General features: G+C 57.7%; 2 protein-coding genes and 1 pseudogene across 2 annotated transcripts; all 3 read right to left on the bottom strand.

The window, feature by feature from the left end:
• Nucleotides 1-1,232: 1,232 nt before the first annotated feature.
• Nucleotides 1,233-2,422, bottom strand: LOC129509690 (malate dehydrogenase, mitochondrial-like). Its single transcript, XM_055325522.1, has one exon. It carries the CDS (start codon nucleotides 2,348-2,350, stop codon nucleotides 1,334-1,336), a length of 1,017 nt encoding a protein of 338 aa, XP_055181497.1. The 5' UTR covers nucleotides 2,351-2,422; the 3' UTR covers nucleotides 1,233-1,333.
• A 510-nt stretch (nucleotides 2,423-2,932) lies between these two features.
• On the bottom strand, nucleotides 2,933-13,043 carry LRIT1 (leucine rich repeat, Ig-like and transmembrane domains 1). Its single transcript, XM_055324753.1, has 4 exons — nucleotides 12,922-13,043; nucleotides 8,300-8,751; nucleotides 4,807-5,112; nucleotides 2,933-3,846 (listed from the first exon to the last, which is right to left on the bottom strand). Exons 1-4 carry the CDS (start codon nucleotides 13,041-13,043, stop codon nucleotides 2,933-2,935), a joined length of 1,794 nt encoding a protein of 597 aa, XP_055180728.1.
• Nucleotides 13,044-14,422: 1,379 nt separating this feature from the next.
• LOC129509848 (U2 small nuclear ribonucleoprotein B''-like) lies at nucleotides 14,423-15,203 on the bottom strand (annotated as a pseudogene).
• Nucleotides 15,204-16,724: the final 1,521 nt, after the last annotated feature.

Below are 16,724 nucleotides of genomic sequence, written 5' to 3'. Positions count from 1 at the left end.
AGAAATCACTGTATTGGGGCATGTGAGCAGCTCAGCCGGTTGAGCATCCGACTCTTGGTTTTGACTCAGGTCATGACCTCAGGGTCCTGGGATTGGGCCCGAGTCAGTCTCCACACTCAGCACAGAGTCTGCTTGTCCTCCTCTCTCTGCCTCTCATAAATTATAATCTTAAAAAAAAAAGAAATCACCACATCACACTGTTTCCTATCTGGCAAATGTTCAACACGATATGGGTCTGTTGGTTGATACCAGCAAAATTGTTTCCTTGACGTCCCTGAATTTCCTTAGTTGGTATCTAAAGGCCCTGGCACCAAACACTCTGGAGGAGCTCAGTCCTGCAGACAAGACATGACACTGACCCTGTTGTTGGGAACATTTACCTTTGCTTGTGCGCAGAGACGATATCTCAGCGGCTTCCCAGTGTTAAGCAAACTGAGCAAGAATCCCACTTTGAGGTGGCTTCCTGAATAACTGGGAAGGCCCTGAGACACCCTCAGGAACCCAGCTAAGTTTCAGTCAAATTACAAAGGCCACTCTCTGAGGACAAATGAGCTGTGTGCCCTACAGCATTGAGTGTACGGTGCCACCCACCATGGAGGGCATCTCAGATTCCTCCAGCCTGACATTCTGAGATGAAACAAGCAGGAGTCTCCTGGGCATCATCCAAACCTCTAGAATTTATTGAAAATCAAATGATTATCGAGGCAGAGCAGCATCCAGAGAAAAAACATTGGGAATCCCTAAGTGTATACAATGAAGGCAGAGAGTGTATCTCTGTGTGTGTCTGTACAAATGTGGCTCATGCACAAGCAGAGGTGTGGGTGTCTATGAATTAACATAAATGTGATCAAGATGCAGGAGAGGGGAGCGGCAGGGACCATCAATTCTGGAACCAATTGCCTGGTCCAGAGTCCACAACTACCACTTCCTAGCTGTGTACCTCAGGGGCGGGGTAGATCAGATCACTGCTCAGCAGACTCTTTCCTGCCCCATCATCAGCTCCCTGGGAGAACTGTCCTCTGCTGCTCTGTGAGAGTTGGGTTAGGCCATGGGACCTGCTTTGGCCCACAGAACACGGGCAGCCATGGCGGCGTGCTGGTTCTAGAGCCAAGAACTTAAGAGATGTTGCATGTTTTTTTTTAAAAAAAAAAAAAAAAAAAACGGAAGCCTGCTTTTATTGATGCACACATTGACGGACTTGCGATTGGAAGGGGCGGTGACGTTAACATGACACTGGTGGTTAACGCAACAGAAACATGAGGACAGGAGATGGCTTTGCAGGGACATGACGCCTTCATAAGTTAGGGAAACGGACTGCTAGCTGGCTGCCCTTTCATTTCATGTTCTTCACAAACTCCTCTCCCTTTTTGATGGAGGCCTTCAGCTCGGGGATGGCTTCTGCTATCATCTTCTCTTCAAAAGGGGAGATCTTGCCAATGCCTAGATTCTTCTCGATGCCCTTTTTCCCCAGCAGTAATGGTGTGGAGAAATAGGCACAGTCTGCTTCCTGGGATTTAACAAAGGAACATTCGACAACTCCTTCCTTCCCATTCATTGCATCCACAAGGGAGAAGACAAACCGAGCTCCAGCGTATGCCATGGACAGGGTGGCAGAGCCTGCTCCAGCTTTGGCCTTCACCACCTCCGTGCCGGCCTCCTGAATCCGCCCAGTGATGGCTGTCAGCTGGTCCTGGGGAAGGTCCACCTTGGGAGTGCACTGAGAGATCAGGGGGATGATGGTCTTCCCAGCATGACTGCCAATGACAGGAACATTGACTCGCGCGGGATCCAAACCCTTTAGTTCTGCAATGAAAGTGTTGGCCCTGACAATGTCCAGGGTCGTCACCCCGAAGATTTTATTGGGGTCGTAAGCTCCGTGTTTCTTGAAAACCTCCGTTGCAATTGGGATGGTGGAGTTGACCGGATTTGAAATGACGCAGATCATGGCCTCAGGGCAATGCTGGGCGCAGGCAGCAGTCAGGGTGGCCACAATTGAGGCATTGGTGTTGAACAGGTCATCCCGTGTCATGCCTGGTTTTCTTGGGACTCCGACTGGAATAACCACCACATCGCAGCCTTTGAGGCAATCCGGTAGCTGCTCAGGTCCGAGGTAGCCTTTCACGGTTGCTCTGGTCTCGATGTGGCTCAGATCTGCGGCCACTCCGGGTGTATGAGCAATATCGTAGAGGGTCAGGCGGCTCACTAAGGGGCTGTTCTTGAGAAGCAGTGCAAGGGGCTGCCCAATTCCTCCGGAAGCCCCAAGCACAGCTACTTTAGCATTGTTCTGGGCCGAGGTGCTGAAGCTGCGGCGGAGAGCAGCGCCGGCAGGGCAGGCGAGGGCAGAGAGCATGGTTGGTTGGAGCGGGCAGGGAGCCGAAGAGCAGGCGCAGGAGCCGGCGGCTGGCAGGTGACACCAACGACCTCCACACTCGATGTTGCATGTTTTTGCTCATTTCTCTGATATCATCCAAGCCCTCCAAGGAAGAAGTCTGCTCCAAGTCGCCACTGACGCTCCATCCTGGGCCCTGCAGAGAACTCACGGAGCAGAGCCGCCCCGGTCAAGCTGCAGACCTGTAGGTTGTGTGAAAATAAGTGCTCGCTGCTGCACACCACCAACATCTTGCTTTTAGTGGTTACACAGAAAAAAAAAAAATGACTGATACAGGCGAGTTGGTCAATCCCCCTGTTTCTTCTCCAGGAAAATGGGGAGAACACGTAGGGCCTGCTGCAAAGGGCTGTGATGAGAATTAATGAGGTCGATGCCTATAAAGCCCCGAGGACACTGGCGGGCACACTGTAAGGGCTTAGTGAGCATTGGCTGCTGCTGCGGTGGGCCGCGCGTGCGGAGGCAGGTCCCCGCGGCCAGGACCCCGTGGCGTGGCCCCAGGTCGAGTCAGCGGGTGGGCCGAGCAGGTGTGTGGCCCGGGCGCCCTCAGCACAGGTACTCGTTGATCCGCCTGCCGCCGCGGGCGCCCACCACCTGCGAGTCCAGGCTGGGCCGCGCGGAGAGGAGCCCGGCAGCCTCGCTGAGGCTGTGCTGGGACAGCTCCTCGGAGCCGTCGTCGCTGTGGCCCAGCCTGTCCAGGTTGACGTAGGCCCCGGCCTCCGCGGGGCCCCCCGGGGGACACCTGCGGCAGCGCCGCCGCGCGGCCCCACAGCACACGAGCAGGGTGAGGGGCAGGGCGATGACCACAGCCACGCTGATCACCACCACGTTGATGAGGCGCTGGGTGGCCTCGGCGTCCACCACCTCGTCCGTGGAGAAGATGACACACTGCTCCTTCTGGGGCACCAGCTCCCGCACGCAGACACACGCCACGTACTTGGTCTTGGGCACAAGCCCGTGGATGGTGACGCGGGTCTTCCCGGGCTGCACGGCCACCCGCCGCATGTCGCGCTGCCCAAAGACGGCGTAGAGGACACTGAAGGTGGTGGTGTTCCCGGCCTGCGGCGCCTTCCACACCAGCGTCGCGCTCTGGTAAGTGTCCCCCACCACCTTGAGGGACCTGAGTATCCGGGCCCCCTGGTGCCCCGGGGCCCCCGCCTGCACCTGCTGCAGGCCCAGCTCCTCCTCGGCGTCGGGCCCAGGGGGTGCAGTGGCCGGGCCGCCAGGCGCGGGGCCGTCGGGGACATGCCGGGCCACCACCCTGTTGTAGGCGGCAGCTTCTGGAAGCCCACCGCGCTCCGTGGAAGCCAGGGGCTCCGTGATGGCCAGGGAGATGACGGTCTCCGAGACTCCCAGGAAGTTCTTGGCCTGGCAGATGTAGTCCCCAGAGTCACGGGGGGACACGGCAGGCAGGCCCAGCAGCGTCCAGCTGGCACCGTCACCGGACACCTCCTGGTGCACTGGGGGGACAGAGGCCAGTGAGTGGGCCTGGCGGCCAGGCTTCCCTCCTGGGCGGCAGGCACTCAGGGCTGCACGGGGGCCCCGCCGTCCCGGGAAAACCCTGGGAGTTATTCAGCTTTTCTTAGACGAGCCAAGGGGCTCAAGATCCCCTGGGCTCGCATTAGGGGGACCCAGGCTCCAGCTAAGTCTAAGGGCGACCTGCCTTCTAAATCTGGGGTGCTCAAGCCATGTTCATCAGGCCCCGGAGTCCTACAGAACGGCCTCAGGGCAGCAGGCAGCTCGAGGGTAAGGGGGTCGGTCTGGATGCGAGGCTTTGCCACCCCGAGCATTTTCAACCTGGTTTTATGTAACGGAGCTCCTCATACAGCTTTGTAAACTGATTCCAGACCCCGGTCTTTGAGCAACACTCGCTGACCCAGCTGAAGGAGAACCTCCAAGCAAGTGGGGCGGGTCACGGGGTTTTCCGGTCAGGGTCAGGTGCTAAGGAACTACTCCTCCTGACCCCCCCTTCCGCACACAGCTGGGCCGTGGCTCCTGCAAACCCCCCCCCCCGGGCCAGAGACGAACCGTCTCCGTCTACACAGCACAAAGACCACCGGCTGCGTGCCGGGAGCCAAGCACTTAGCCTCTCGGGGTCTGTTTACTTATAGGACAGGGATAATCAAGTTGTCTTTTAAGTTCGGTGACTCCGTGTGCACCAAGGAGCCCAGTAGGTGGTAACACACATGATTATGACTCCTGGTGGCTTCACAACCACAACTGGGAAACTCACTCTAAATATTACTTCTACTAGGAGCACCCCCGCCCCAAACGGCAGCATGTTGTTCCTCCCAGGGTGGGGGAACTGGCGTCCCAGGGTGACAGAGGGGCTCCCAGGCTCCTGTAGGACAGGTTCAGAGCCACTGTCCCCAGACCACCCCTGACCCGCCCAGTCTGCACAGTCCCCGGAGCTCACACACCTGTGCCGTTGAGCGGGTGCCCGTTGGCTCTCCTCCAGCTCATCTCTGGCCCAGGGACGCCGGTGGCCCCACAGCGCAGCAATACTGCACTGCCCAGAGGGGACCTGACGCTGGCCACCCCTGGACGGAGCTCTGGACTCTGGCACTTTCTCAGCTCCAGCTGGCTGAAGGCCACTCCAGCCAGGCTTTGCGGGCTGGCACACTTTAGCCTGGCCTCTATGAAGGCCAGATTCGGGGCCCAGCTTTCCAGGAAAAGGGCCAGGTCGTAGAGGCGGCAGTCGCAGGCCCAGGGGTTGTCCTGCAGGCCTGCGGGGAGGAGAAGGGAGGCCGGCGGTGAGCCCCTGATCTCCACATCCACTCGCGCCCAGCTCCTCTTCCCCCTCAGGGAGGGCTCGGCATGTCCTGAGCTCAGGGTCAGTGGGACTGGCCTCCAGGTGCAGCTCCTTGCCTCGGTAGCCATGGAACCTGAAGCCTGTGCTTAATCTTGAACGCACGAATCAATGGCGTGTGACTTATTTATATACACGTATCTGATATATTTGGGAGGGGAAGCGTCAGGGGTTGAGGGGGCCACATCCACCTGCTTGTACATCTGTGAGTCTCAGGCCCTTCTGCGCACTAGCTGCGGGGACGCTGGGTCCCTCTCCCGCCATCCTCCCCCCATCCCTCTGCTAGCTGCATTTAACCACTGGCACAGGGTAGCAGATGCAAACAGCATCTCAGGTTTGCAGGATGATGATACCTCCGCCCCCCAAGAATCATCACGGTGAGCCGGCTGGCCCTTACCTGTTGTAACACAGACCCCCACGAATTACTGCAAACAGCAAAGTTAAATGACAGGGAAACGTTCACCCCTCAGACTGGCTGAAGTTCAGCGTTCCCACTATTTTCATTATTAGCCTTGGGAGGGAAGAGATTTCCGTGTGTCTTCATCACGGCCTATGCCCAGCCCCTAGAACTAGAGTCCACATCGACGGGCAGTCACCTTTCAGAGCGGGGATGCCTGCGTGGCCGGTGTCCCTCCTGCCCTACTCGTGGGGGCCGAGAGCCCGCCCAGCCACTTGGACATCCCCGGACCAATCTTAAAATGTCTAAGTGCGTGCTGCATGGCCTAGGAGTCCCCTTCTCAGGTCCTATCCTAGGGAAACATTTGTCTGCGTGCCTAAGGGTGCACGGTCAGGAATGTTCCCTGCGCCATCCTAGGGGTTGGTAAGATAATGGAAACAATCTAAAGGCTCATTAAAGGGAGAGCGGCTGAATTAGCTGTCGTGTAGCTGTATTCTGGAACATTCTGCAGTAGTTTCTCCAAAATGAGATCAATCCATTTGTAGTAACTTACAGAGATCTCCAAGACGTACTATTGAGTGAAAAAGTCAGTGCTGGTTGATATATACAGCACGGTCTATACAATATGAGATTTTCTATAAAACACAGAAAGAGGGGCGCCTGGGTGGCTCAGCGGTTGGGCGTCTGCCTTCGGCTCGGGGCATGATTCCCAGGGTCCTGGGATCCAGTCTTGCATCAGGCTCCCCACATGGAGCCTGCTTCTCCCTCTGCCTATGTCTCTCATGAATAAATCTATAAAAATCTTTTTGAAAAACTCAGAAATTCTTTCTGTGTGCATATATATATGTGACTGCGAATGCATCCTAAAAGATAGGAAACATGCAAATAAACCTAAGAGTGGCTACCTGTTAGAAGGGGGAGTAGGAACTGGAATCAGAAGAGGGAACAAAAGGATTTTTGGCTTTCTCTGTAATATCTTAAACGTTTACATACATTTATGTGTGAGTCATGTAATTAGAATCAATATTAATTTTCCAGAATGAGTTAATGCCACGTGTCATCCTCGTGGCATGTGCCTTGGGCAGGAAAAGACATCTGGTTCAGCTGGTAAGCCATCGGTTCATTACGAGCAAGAAGGAATCAGAGAGAAGGGTCAGCCAGTATAACTGATTCAACTCTGCTTTGGGAAACTGAGTCTCAGGGAGGGGGCTTCTCCTGGCTGTGTGACCTGGAGGTCTCTTATACTCATTTGCCTTATTTAAAATACTCGTTCAACACCCCTACGCTGGCTGCCTCAAACCCTCGCATGGTTGTTGGAATATGTTATCAGTTCCATATATATATGAGATATGTCATATATATATTTTTTAAAAGGGAACTTAGTTAAATTTTACTTTGGAATCAATAATTTTTCCATCTGAGTTCTCTCCTCTACATTATCCCTTATCAGGCGAGAAAGCCTGCAGGGTGGATGGAGCTGGAATGGGGCTTGCTGTTGTCCCAGGCAACAAGACTTCCAAATATCCCCTCCTCACAGGATCCTCCTGGGCCTTAGGGCACGAGCTGCCCCAAACCATTCTGAGATTGCTCCAACCTGCCCCTGGTGCTGGAGCCCTTCTGAGCCAGGACAGGCCACAGGCACCTCCTACCAGGTCTCTCTTCACTCCTTACCTTCCACCGTCTGCTCGCCCCCCCCCCTGAGGTGCCCACCCCCTCACAGCTGGAGGCCTTGGGCCTTGCCCCCCCCCCCACTGCTTCCTACCATCCCCCAGGGTGTGTTTGTTCATCTGTAAAACAAAGGGCCTTGTGCTTGGGACTATCTGGCCCAGGATGTGGTGAGGGCTGAGTTCTGTGGGGGGACAGGACACTGAGGGAAGCTTCAAGGCCACGCAGAAGCACCTGGCCAGCGCGAGGGTACCAGTTTGCAGGGGGACCAGTTAGCAGGAGCTCAGACCGCCTTCCTTCCATGTATGTGTTGGTGGTGCTCAGAGGAGGCTCTCAAGGGGCTGGGGTGCTCGCATGGTCTGGGCATCCTTGGAAGCTGGGTGCCGGGGTGCAGCGCCTGACCCGGAGATTAGGCCTGCAGTGTGATTGCTGGGGTGCTCACATGCTCTGAACATCTTTGGAAGCCGGGTGCTGGGGTGCAGCACCTGACCCGGAGATTAGGCCTGCAGCGTGATTGCTGGGGTGCTCACATACTCTGGGCATCCTTGGAAGCCGGGTGCCGGGGTGCACCTGACCCGGAGATTAATGCCTGCAGCGTGCTCGCTGGGGAGGCAAGGAAGGCGTGGAGAGGGAGCAGACGTGCAGCTGGGCTGGATGTGGGTGCAGGGAGCCCCGAGGCCTGGGCACTGATTCAGCCCCGCAGGGTCCCGCCAAGTGGCTGCGCCCTGAGGCTCCCCGCCTGGGATGAGCTCTTGGGATGGGGGCCGTGGCCAGAAAGGGTGGGTGGCCTTGGGCAAGGCTGCCCTGCAGGGGGAGATTGGGGTGGGGGGCCCGGGGGGACTGCGACGGGGGGGGGGGTGGGGGGGGGCACGGCCCGTGCCTGCCGCGGTGTCCCTCTGCGCCGAGCATCACCTCTGCACCCGACTGCCAACTTCGGAGGCAGAGAGCATCGCCCCGGCTTCCCGGGCGCGGGGCAGGCGCGACCCCCTGGCCCCCCTTGACCCCCTGACCCCCCCCCCCGGCCGGGCCGCCCCGCCCTTACCGAGCACCCGCGAGGCGCGCTGGCCGGCCGGGAAGGGCCTGGCCCAGGCGGCCAGCAGCTCGGGCGGCAGCCTCAGCAGCCGGTTGCTGGACAGGTCGAGGAAGGTGAGGTTGCGCAGGAAGCGCGCGGCGTCGGCGGGCACGGCGGCCAGCAGGTTGGCCTGCAGGTCGAGCAGCCGCAGGCGGGGGGCGTCGGCGAGCGCGGCCCAGGGGAAGGCGGCCAGGCGGTTCCCGGGCAGCCGCAGCTCGCGCAGGCGCCGCAGGCCGCGCAGCATCAGGCCGCTGAGCTCGGCCAGCGCGTTGTAGGGCAGCCACAGCTGCTCCAGGCGGCCCAGCGGCCCCAAGGCCCCCGCCACGCGGCGCACCGACGTCCGCTCCAGGCGCAGGCGGCTCGTGTCGGCGGGCACGGACGCGGGCGGCAGGGTCATGTCGGGGTCGCTGCACACCACCGTCCTGGCGGGGAAACGGGGGGCGGGGGGTGGAGACGGTCCCGAGGGCCCCCCGCACCCCCACCCCCACCCCCCACGGGCACCCAGCCCCCGAACCGGGCTCCCAGCTGCACTTGCTTCCAGAGCCTCCCCGGGGGGCGGGGGGGATGGAGACGGTCCCGAGGGCCCCCCCACCCTACCCCCCCCCCCCCCTCCCCGGCCTCCCCGGACTCTGAGCTGCGAGCCAAGGGGCAGGAGGGGGCATCCGACAGCCCAGCCGCCCTACTGCCCTTGAAGGGGCTGGGGCGGCTCTTGCTGCCAGAGCCTGGGGGGGGGGCTGGAGATGGTCCCCAGAGCCCCCCACCCCGATCTACCCTCCCCATCCCCCCCGACCCGGAGCACCCAGCCTCCGAACCAGGCTCTGAGCTGCTCTTGCTCCCAGAGCCCCCCGGGGGCGGGGGAGGGGATGGAGACGGTCCCGAGGGCCCCCCCAGCACCCCCCCACAGACACCCAGCCCCCGAACCCAGAGCCTCCCCGGGGAGGGGGGGATGGAGACGGTCCCGAGGGCCCCCCACCCCGATCTACCCCCCCACCCCCACCCCTGGACTCTGAGCTGCTCTTGCTCCCAGAGCCAACCCGGGGGCGGGGCGGGGCATGGAGACGGTCCCGAGGGCTCCCCCACCCCATCCCCCCTCCTCTCCCGGCCAGCTCCAAGCTGCGGGCCAAGGGGCGGGAAGGGGCATCTGACAGCAGCCCTACTGCCCTTGCAGGGGCAGGGCTGCTCTTGCTCCCAGAGCCTTCCGGAGGGGGGTTTGGGGGGGTGGTGCTGCAGACGGTCCCGAGGGCCCCCCACACCTCCACCCCCCCACACACCTACCCCCGGAGAACCCGGCCTCCAAACCGGGCTCCAAGATCCTCCTGCTCCCAGAGCCTTGGGGGGGGGGGCCTAGAGGCAGTCCCGAGGCCCCCACCCCCCACCCGCCGGGGCATCAAGCCTCGAACACAGGCTCCAAGCTGCTCTTGCTCCCAGAGCCTTCCTGGGGGGGCCCAAGGGGCCCTGGTCTGGTCACTGGCCCGGGGACCTCCCGCTAACCTGTCCCTGCGCACCCACCAGCTGCCAGGCTGCAGAGTGGACAGGCAGGGCGAGCCCACTTCACCTGGGCTGCTGCAGCCTTGAGGGCAGCCCGTGTCACGCTGGGCCTCAGGCCCTGTGACCGCTTTGGCTCTCCTTCATCAAAAAGATCTAAGTCCACTGAGGGGGACACTTGACGGGATGAGCACTGGGTGTTATTCTGTATGTTGGTAAATTGAACACCAATAAAAAATTAATTTATAAAACAAACAAAAAAAAAAGATCTAAGTCAGGGCAGCCCCGGGGGCTCAACAGTTCAGCACTGCCTTCAGCCCAGGGCGTGACCCCAGGGTGCCAGGATCGAGTCCCCATCGGGCTCCCTGCATGGAGCCTGCTTCTCCCTCTGCCTGTGTCTCTGCCTCTCTCTCTCTCTCTCTCTGTCTCTCATGAATAAATAAATTTAAAAATCTTTAAAAAAAAACCGATCTGAGTACTGATTCAAACCTCTCTCTGACTGTCTCAGTGGGGACCCGCCGTCAGGGAGCCTCAGGGACCACGAGGCGGGCCCGGACCTTGCGGGCCTGCGGCTGGACTCCCATCCGGGCGCCCTACTTGCTGGCCGCGGGTCCCTGAGCACCTTACACAGCCACTTCCTCTGTTTCCAGGAACAGACTCCATCCACCCTTGCAGGGGGGGTTCGGGGTGTAAACGAGCTCCTGGAACCAACCAGCTCTGCGTGGGTCACCTGCAGGGGTGCCACGCTCTGCGAGGACGACTCTCAAAAACTTTGGCGATCAGGCCCCGCAAGCTGCTGGCCATGATCCCTCTGCCCAGACAGCGACTTCCTAAGCCCTGATCTATTAACTTCGACAGGAAAGCAGAGGATGGATTGAGAGGAAAGGAAGCAGCCCTTGCTCTCCGGGAGCCTACGAATCAGGGCTGTGCTGGGGGCTGTCACCCAGAGCAGCACAGTCACGTCAGGTACACAGGGCAAGAGCCTCCAAGACGTGAAACTTGAGGCTGGATATGAGGCACGGTGACCCCCACCCACCCACACTCTTGAGATGTGCATGGTCCCCCTACTGAGCGATGGGTGCTGTAGAGTCACGAGAACGTCATAGTCACAGCCCCTGTCCCCTCACAGCTTATTGTCAAGCTAAGGAGGAAAGAGCGTGATATTTTCAATGAGAATGAAGGTTTGGATGTCGCAGAGAGGAAGGTCTGGATGGGGGAGGGAGGAAGGCAGTCGAGGGGAAACCACGTCCAGAAAGGCGGAAAAAATCATCAAGGGAGGGACCAAAGAAACCACTGAGGAGCCAGCACATCTGGCGGGGCAAACAGCATAAAGGACATGGGGACACCTGTGTCCAGGTGCCCAGACTGGGCCGCCCAAGGAAACCACAGTACCCACAGGTACACACACCGTATCCATGACGCGGAAGCACGGAGTACAGGCAGGTCCCTCAGGCGCTCAGGTGTAGGGACCGCCCCTCTGACCCGTGCTGGTTGGAGGTGGGCTGAGGGAGGCATCTAAGATGCAGGAGAGCCTCTGTCTGACCACGCTATCCTCCTGGGGCCCCTGGGACCTCGGGGCCTCCTATAGGCGTTGTCGCCCTCAGAGGATGCGCCCTGCAGACGTGCGGGTGCAGGTGAGCCGAGAGACTGTCAGGTGGAGGGAGGGGAACTGATGTCAGGGCTCTGCCTTCAGAGGAGGGATGGCCACCAGCCGACATTCAGGGCCCTGGAAAGTGACCTTGGAATTTTATTTTCTATCCTAAGGCTAACCTGGGGAGCTCGCCCCGCATCCCTGCCCATGACAGCATCACTGACGAGATCTGGAGATGGAGCTGAAGCCCTGGGTTCCAAGACCAGGTCACCGATGCTGCGTGACTTTGAGCCCTGGGCTTTCTCTGGGGAGCTGGAGAGGCTCTTTATCACCCTGGTCACACTGTCTTGGCCACAGGCGGTCTCCTGGCCTGCTCAGGGCTCAGCCCTGGCTTTCATTGGGGGGAAAGATCCTTAAGTCTGATGATCCATATGAGTTGGAGCATCAGAGACTTGAGTCAAGAATGGACCACATGGGGTATCCTTTCCTGGACGTGCCTCTCCGTTCTCTCCATCCCCTCTCACCCTAATTGACCCAACGCCCATGGCCAGGATCGTTGTAAGAGTCACACTGGTACCTTGCTGCCCTGATCAGAAACCATCAGTGGCTCCCAGCACCCATCTGAGATGAGGGAGAAAGAGAGAATGGAACTCCAAAATGTTGAAAAGATGGTAGGAAAGATGGCTCTGGCTCCTGAGCCAGGACCTAGAATCCCTGAGCAAGTCAGGAAACGCAAATAAATGGTCATTCGTGGATAAGTTGAAGACGTCAGAGAAAAGATGGTCTGGACACTGCCAGAGAGAAAAAGGAGAGTGAGCGACGGCAGAAGAGCAAGAGTCTACAACTCACAGTGGCTTTGGAGAGTCCCAAAGGAAGGAGAGGAGAGGATGGAGGTGCTCTCGGGGCTCAGGTGGGGCTTGGGGAAGTGAAAGAAAAGGCCGAGGATGGAGGGGTGCTTACATGCAATGGAATGGGCACGCCTGGTCTTTCAGAGAGCACATCGAACTGGGTGCAGGCCAAGGCTTCCCGGCTTGGGCCAGAGGAGCCCCAAAGCTGGGGAAGCGTGAGGAGGCAGGGGGCTGCATGATGGGTGGGGAGGTAGGAAATACCTGGGGTGCGGTTGTGTACCCCCAGGAGGTGAGGCAAGAGAATGAAAGAGGCCTGGGGAGAGGCAGGGAGGATGGTGGAGTAGAAAGGAGGGAGAAGAGAAGAAAGAGGAAAGGGGGAGGCTTCCCCTGCCCTTCAGAGGGTTCCTCTCCCCCAGGATCCTGGAAGAGGACTCAGGACAGAGTCCCTGGAGGGCACACTCTTGCCCCATCCCCACCCCCATGAGTGAAGGGACTTGGTACTTCCAGCACCCTGCTGGCTGGAAGACAACACAGAGCAGACTAGCGCCCTAGGATACCTGGGTCCCCAGGGCCGGAAGATGGAGGTCTCACCCCCTGCGTCCAGCCATCCCGACCCAGCCCAGCAGGGACAGGCGTGGGCTACCCATCCCACACCCCTGGTGCCATACCTGGCCTTGCTGCCATCACCCAGGACATGGAGGCTGCAGCTGCATTGAGAGGGGCAGGAGCCCTGGGCGTGGGGGTGCCCCCAGAGGGCCAGGAGCCAGAGCATGCCCACTGCCACCCTCATGGCCCCTGGCTCCCCTATAGCCCAGGCAGGGCCCTGTCCCCGGACTGCTCTTTTGTCCCAGCCCAGGAAGCCCAGCAGCTGCCCACTGGCTCATCAGCACTCCTACCCCCCCCTCCTGAGGCCATCGGATAAACAGGGACAGACCGGGGATTAGGAGGGAGCCCTGGCCACAGCACTCAGCGGCTTACTGCTCCTGGCATACCCAGTCCGGAGGGTGAGGGCGGGGGACCCTCTTCCGTGGCAACAGCCCCAGGCCTGGAGGGGCCGGGGAGCGGCAAGGTGGGGCAGACGGGCAGCCACCTGGGGGGCAAGTGGCTCCCGAACTGGCCAGCTTGGCTGTTCGCCTGCGAAGTACCTCCGTGCAGCCAGGCGGGGGCTACACAGACCTGCTGGGGTGCCTGGACTCAGAGAAGATGAAGACAGTCCTGGCCATTGGAAATTCTCTCCTGGGAGAGTTTGATCGGGAAAAAAAATGAAATGAAGGCCATCAAAACATTAGAAAAAGCCCAAGTGCAAGGGCCAGGGTTCAAATCCCAGCTCTTCCATTTCCAGGCCGTGACCTTGCACAGTCTCTTCTTCATCTGGAAAAGGGACGTGTGTGGGACTTACTCAGTGTGTTTGAGTAAGGGATGGACAAGGCTAGGTGGGGAGAGATGGGAGGGGGCCATGGAGTCAGAACCACAGAAAGTCCCCCAAATGCTGAGATGTAAGGAAACCAGAGATCAGGGAACAGCTCAGACCACCCTGACCTACGTAGGGGTGGAGGAGACACTTTTTTTTATGAGAGTCACCTGTGACCTACAAAGAATGATCAGACCCAAAGGGGAATCATTACAGATGGCATCACCAGCCCTTATTCTATTTTTTTTAAGCTTGATCTAATTCTCTTTTATTAAAAGGATTCAATGGGGGCACGCGGGGGGCTCAGTAAGTTAAGCATCTGATTTTGACTAAGGTCATGATCCCAGGGTCCTGGGATGGAGCCCTACATTGGGCTCCCTGCTCTGCAAGAAGTCTGCTTGAGGATTCGCTCTCTCCCTCTCTGTTTGTCTCTCCCCCTGCCCATGCTCTCTAATAAATAAAATCTTAAAAAAAAAAAGTCAATGTTTCTGCCATTAGCTGCTCCAAAATAATACTAGGAAAGCATCTTATTAGTTTTATATATCTTAAGAGGTGCTCTAGACTAGCATAAACATTTGGTGATAGGACGATGGAATAAACGTAGAATTATGTATAGAATACAAATAAAAGTTTATTGTACAAAATTGAGGCCTTCCTATTTCATAGCTCAATAAGGCTAAAGAAAAACTAAGTTATTTTTTTAAATTCACAAACATTTCTTTCACTCACCCACATCCCAACTATTAAAATGGCCTGACCAAATGTTATCAAAACAAACACTTTAAATAACACCAAGTCCTTGAAAGACAACTATGCCATATGTTATTTTTTGGCATATGTGATCTTCATGGCATGGGACGGTGTGATTTTAAGTCCCTGTAAAGCATCCCCGGCAGCTCCAGCCTGTCCATCATTTTCAAATTCAACAAAAGCAATGTCATGCCTTCCGGGTACCAAACGTACTTCTTTGAAGCCCGGAAACTGATTAAACAGCATAGACAACATCATCTCATTAGTCTCTTCTGGTAAATTGTTGAGGAATAAAATATAGTTTGGAGGGTAATCAGGGACCTGAGGATTTGGTATTGAATTTCCTTGGGTATTTGCTGCATTTGGTGTTCCCTGACCAGGCTTTTTGTTTGCAGTGGTCGCAGTCTGTTCCACAGTTTTTGCTTTTTTCTTTTCCTTCTTCTTTTCTTTGTCAGCAAAAGTGCCACGCATTTTAGATATTATACCGAATCTGTTTTTGCATACTGGATTCGCCTTGGTTTACCATAAAATGGAAATCCTTGTAACTGTCTCAAGGCATTTGTGGATGAGCCCAGTTCCTTAAAAATAGCAAAGGCTGGCCCCCTCATCTTCATGGTCTTTAAAGCTACAATATCTACCACATGGCCAAACTGAGAAAACAGGGCATATAGGGATCTCTTCAATTCTTCTTTTTTAATTTTGTCATTCATATTGTTAATGTAAATTGTATGATTTGGTCTGATATCCATGTTTGCAGTTAAACTGTTCAAATTGCCTGAGGCCTGCGCTGGCCCCTGACAAACCGAAAACCGGAAACGGAGCCACTCCTTATTCTATTTTTTTAAAAGTTTTATTTATTTATTCATGAGAGACACAGAGAGAGAGAGAGAGAGAGAGAGAGAGAGAGAGAGAGGCAGAGACACAGGCAAAGGGAGAAGCAGGCTCCATGCAGGGAGCCCGACCTGGGACTCGATCCCGGGACCTGGGGATCACGCCCTGAGCTGAAAGCGGATGCTCAACCGCTGAGCCACTGAGGTGTCCCCACCAGTCCTTATTCAAATCAGGACATCCCAAAGACGACAAGGCCACAGGCTCCCTGGTCAGTTTTAAATAAAAAGACTGCCAGTAGGGGCCCAGGCTGGCGACCCTGCCGGGACCTCATCGCTCCGAGAGCCGTCTCTGTCCCCTCACTCAGCAAGCTTTACTCGCTCTCCTTTGTGTGCAAGACTCATTCTTCGACCCCACGAGACAAGAGCCAAGCTCTCCCGAGAGCTGCGTGGTCATGAAGATCAACCACCCCACGTTCCCCAGATCGACGGCCTATGGGGGTACAGGCCCCCTGCTACGTACTAAGGACCCAGTTTCCCGGGTACCTGCAGGCACCTGCTCCCACAGGTACTGGGCAGGTTCAGAGATGGGGGCACCCACGGAGGTGAGTCCCGGGGCCCGCAAGCAGCCACCCCCTGGACGGCCCCCCAGTCTGAGAACTGGCCGGCAGAGCCGATGCCTCGTGGGCGTCGTCATCAGCGCCAAAGGCACGAGGAGTCCCTGCATGAGGGCAGAGAGCACGCTGGTCCTCTGCGGGTCAGGAGCGCAGGAGTCTGTAGAGAAAGCGCTCTCGGCGTTTGCTGCGTGTCCCCTGCCTCCCACCTCACCCCACACCTAGACGTGGACATCACCCTTCACTCGTGCCTTCTTCGCCTGTGACCCCACAGCTCTGCTCTCGGTCCGGCATGCCCTTCCTGGTTCCCTCAGCTTTTCCAGAAGGTTCCTCAGTCCCTCTCACCTGTAGGCCTAGGCAGGCCCAGGCCAGGGAGGCATGACGGGGTACGTCGGGCCCCAGGGCCCGTATGAAATGCCGGGTCTGCTTTGACAATCTTGGCTTCCAGGAAACGTTGGTTTCCTTCTCCTCCTCTCTTCCAGTCCAGCCACTGTGGCTTTCTCGGTGCTTCCCATCCATCCCTTCTCCAGTCCGAACCAACATGTCCGCCTTTTCCTCCTTCTGTTGGGGATGGCGGCTTCCTGCCTCTCTTTGGCCTCACTGAGCTCTACCCTGAGTCCCAGGCCCCGTCCTGCCTTCCCTGCCGTCTCGTAGGCATGAAAAGAACCCTGACGAACGTGTGAACCAGGGATGCGAGATAGAAATTAGGGAAATGCGGTAGCCGGGTCATCAGGAAAGGGCTCCAGGAGGATGTGAGCCATCGGCCCAGCCTTGGGGTGGTCAGGCTTGCCTATGTGGGGACCGGCAGCACGAAAAGCAAAAGGGGAATGAACATTCGTGCAGTAGAGCGAGCCACCTGCCTGGAGCCC

Source organism: Nyctereutes procyonoides, unplaced genomic scaffold, assembly GCF_905146905.1.
Source record: "Nyctereutes procyonoides isolate TBG_1078 unplaced genomic scaffold, NYPRO_anot_genome, whole genome shotgun sequence".
NCBI lineage: Eukaryota > Metazoa > Chordata > Mammalia > Carnivora > Canidae > Nyctereutes > Nyctereutes procyonoides.
Note: the sequence above shows the minus strand (reverse complement) of the source record. Positions and strands in the feature narration are given on the sequence as shown.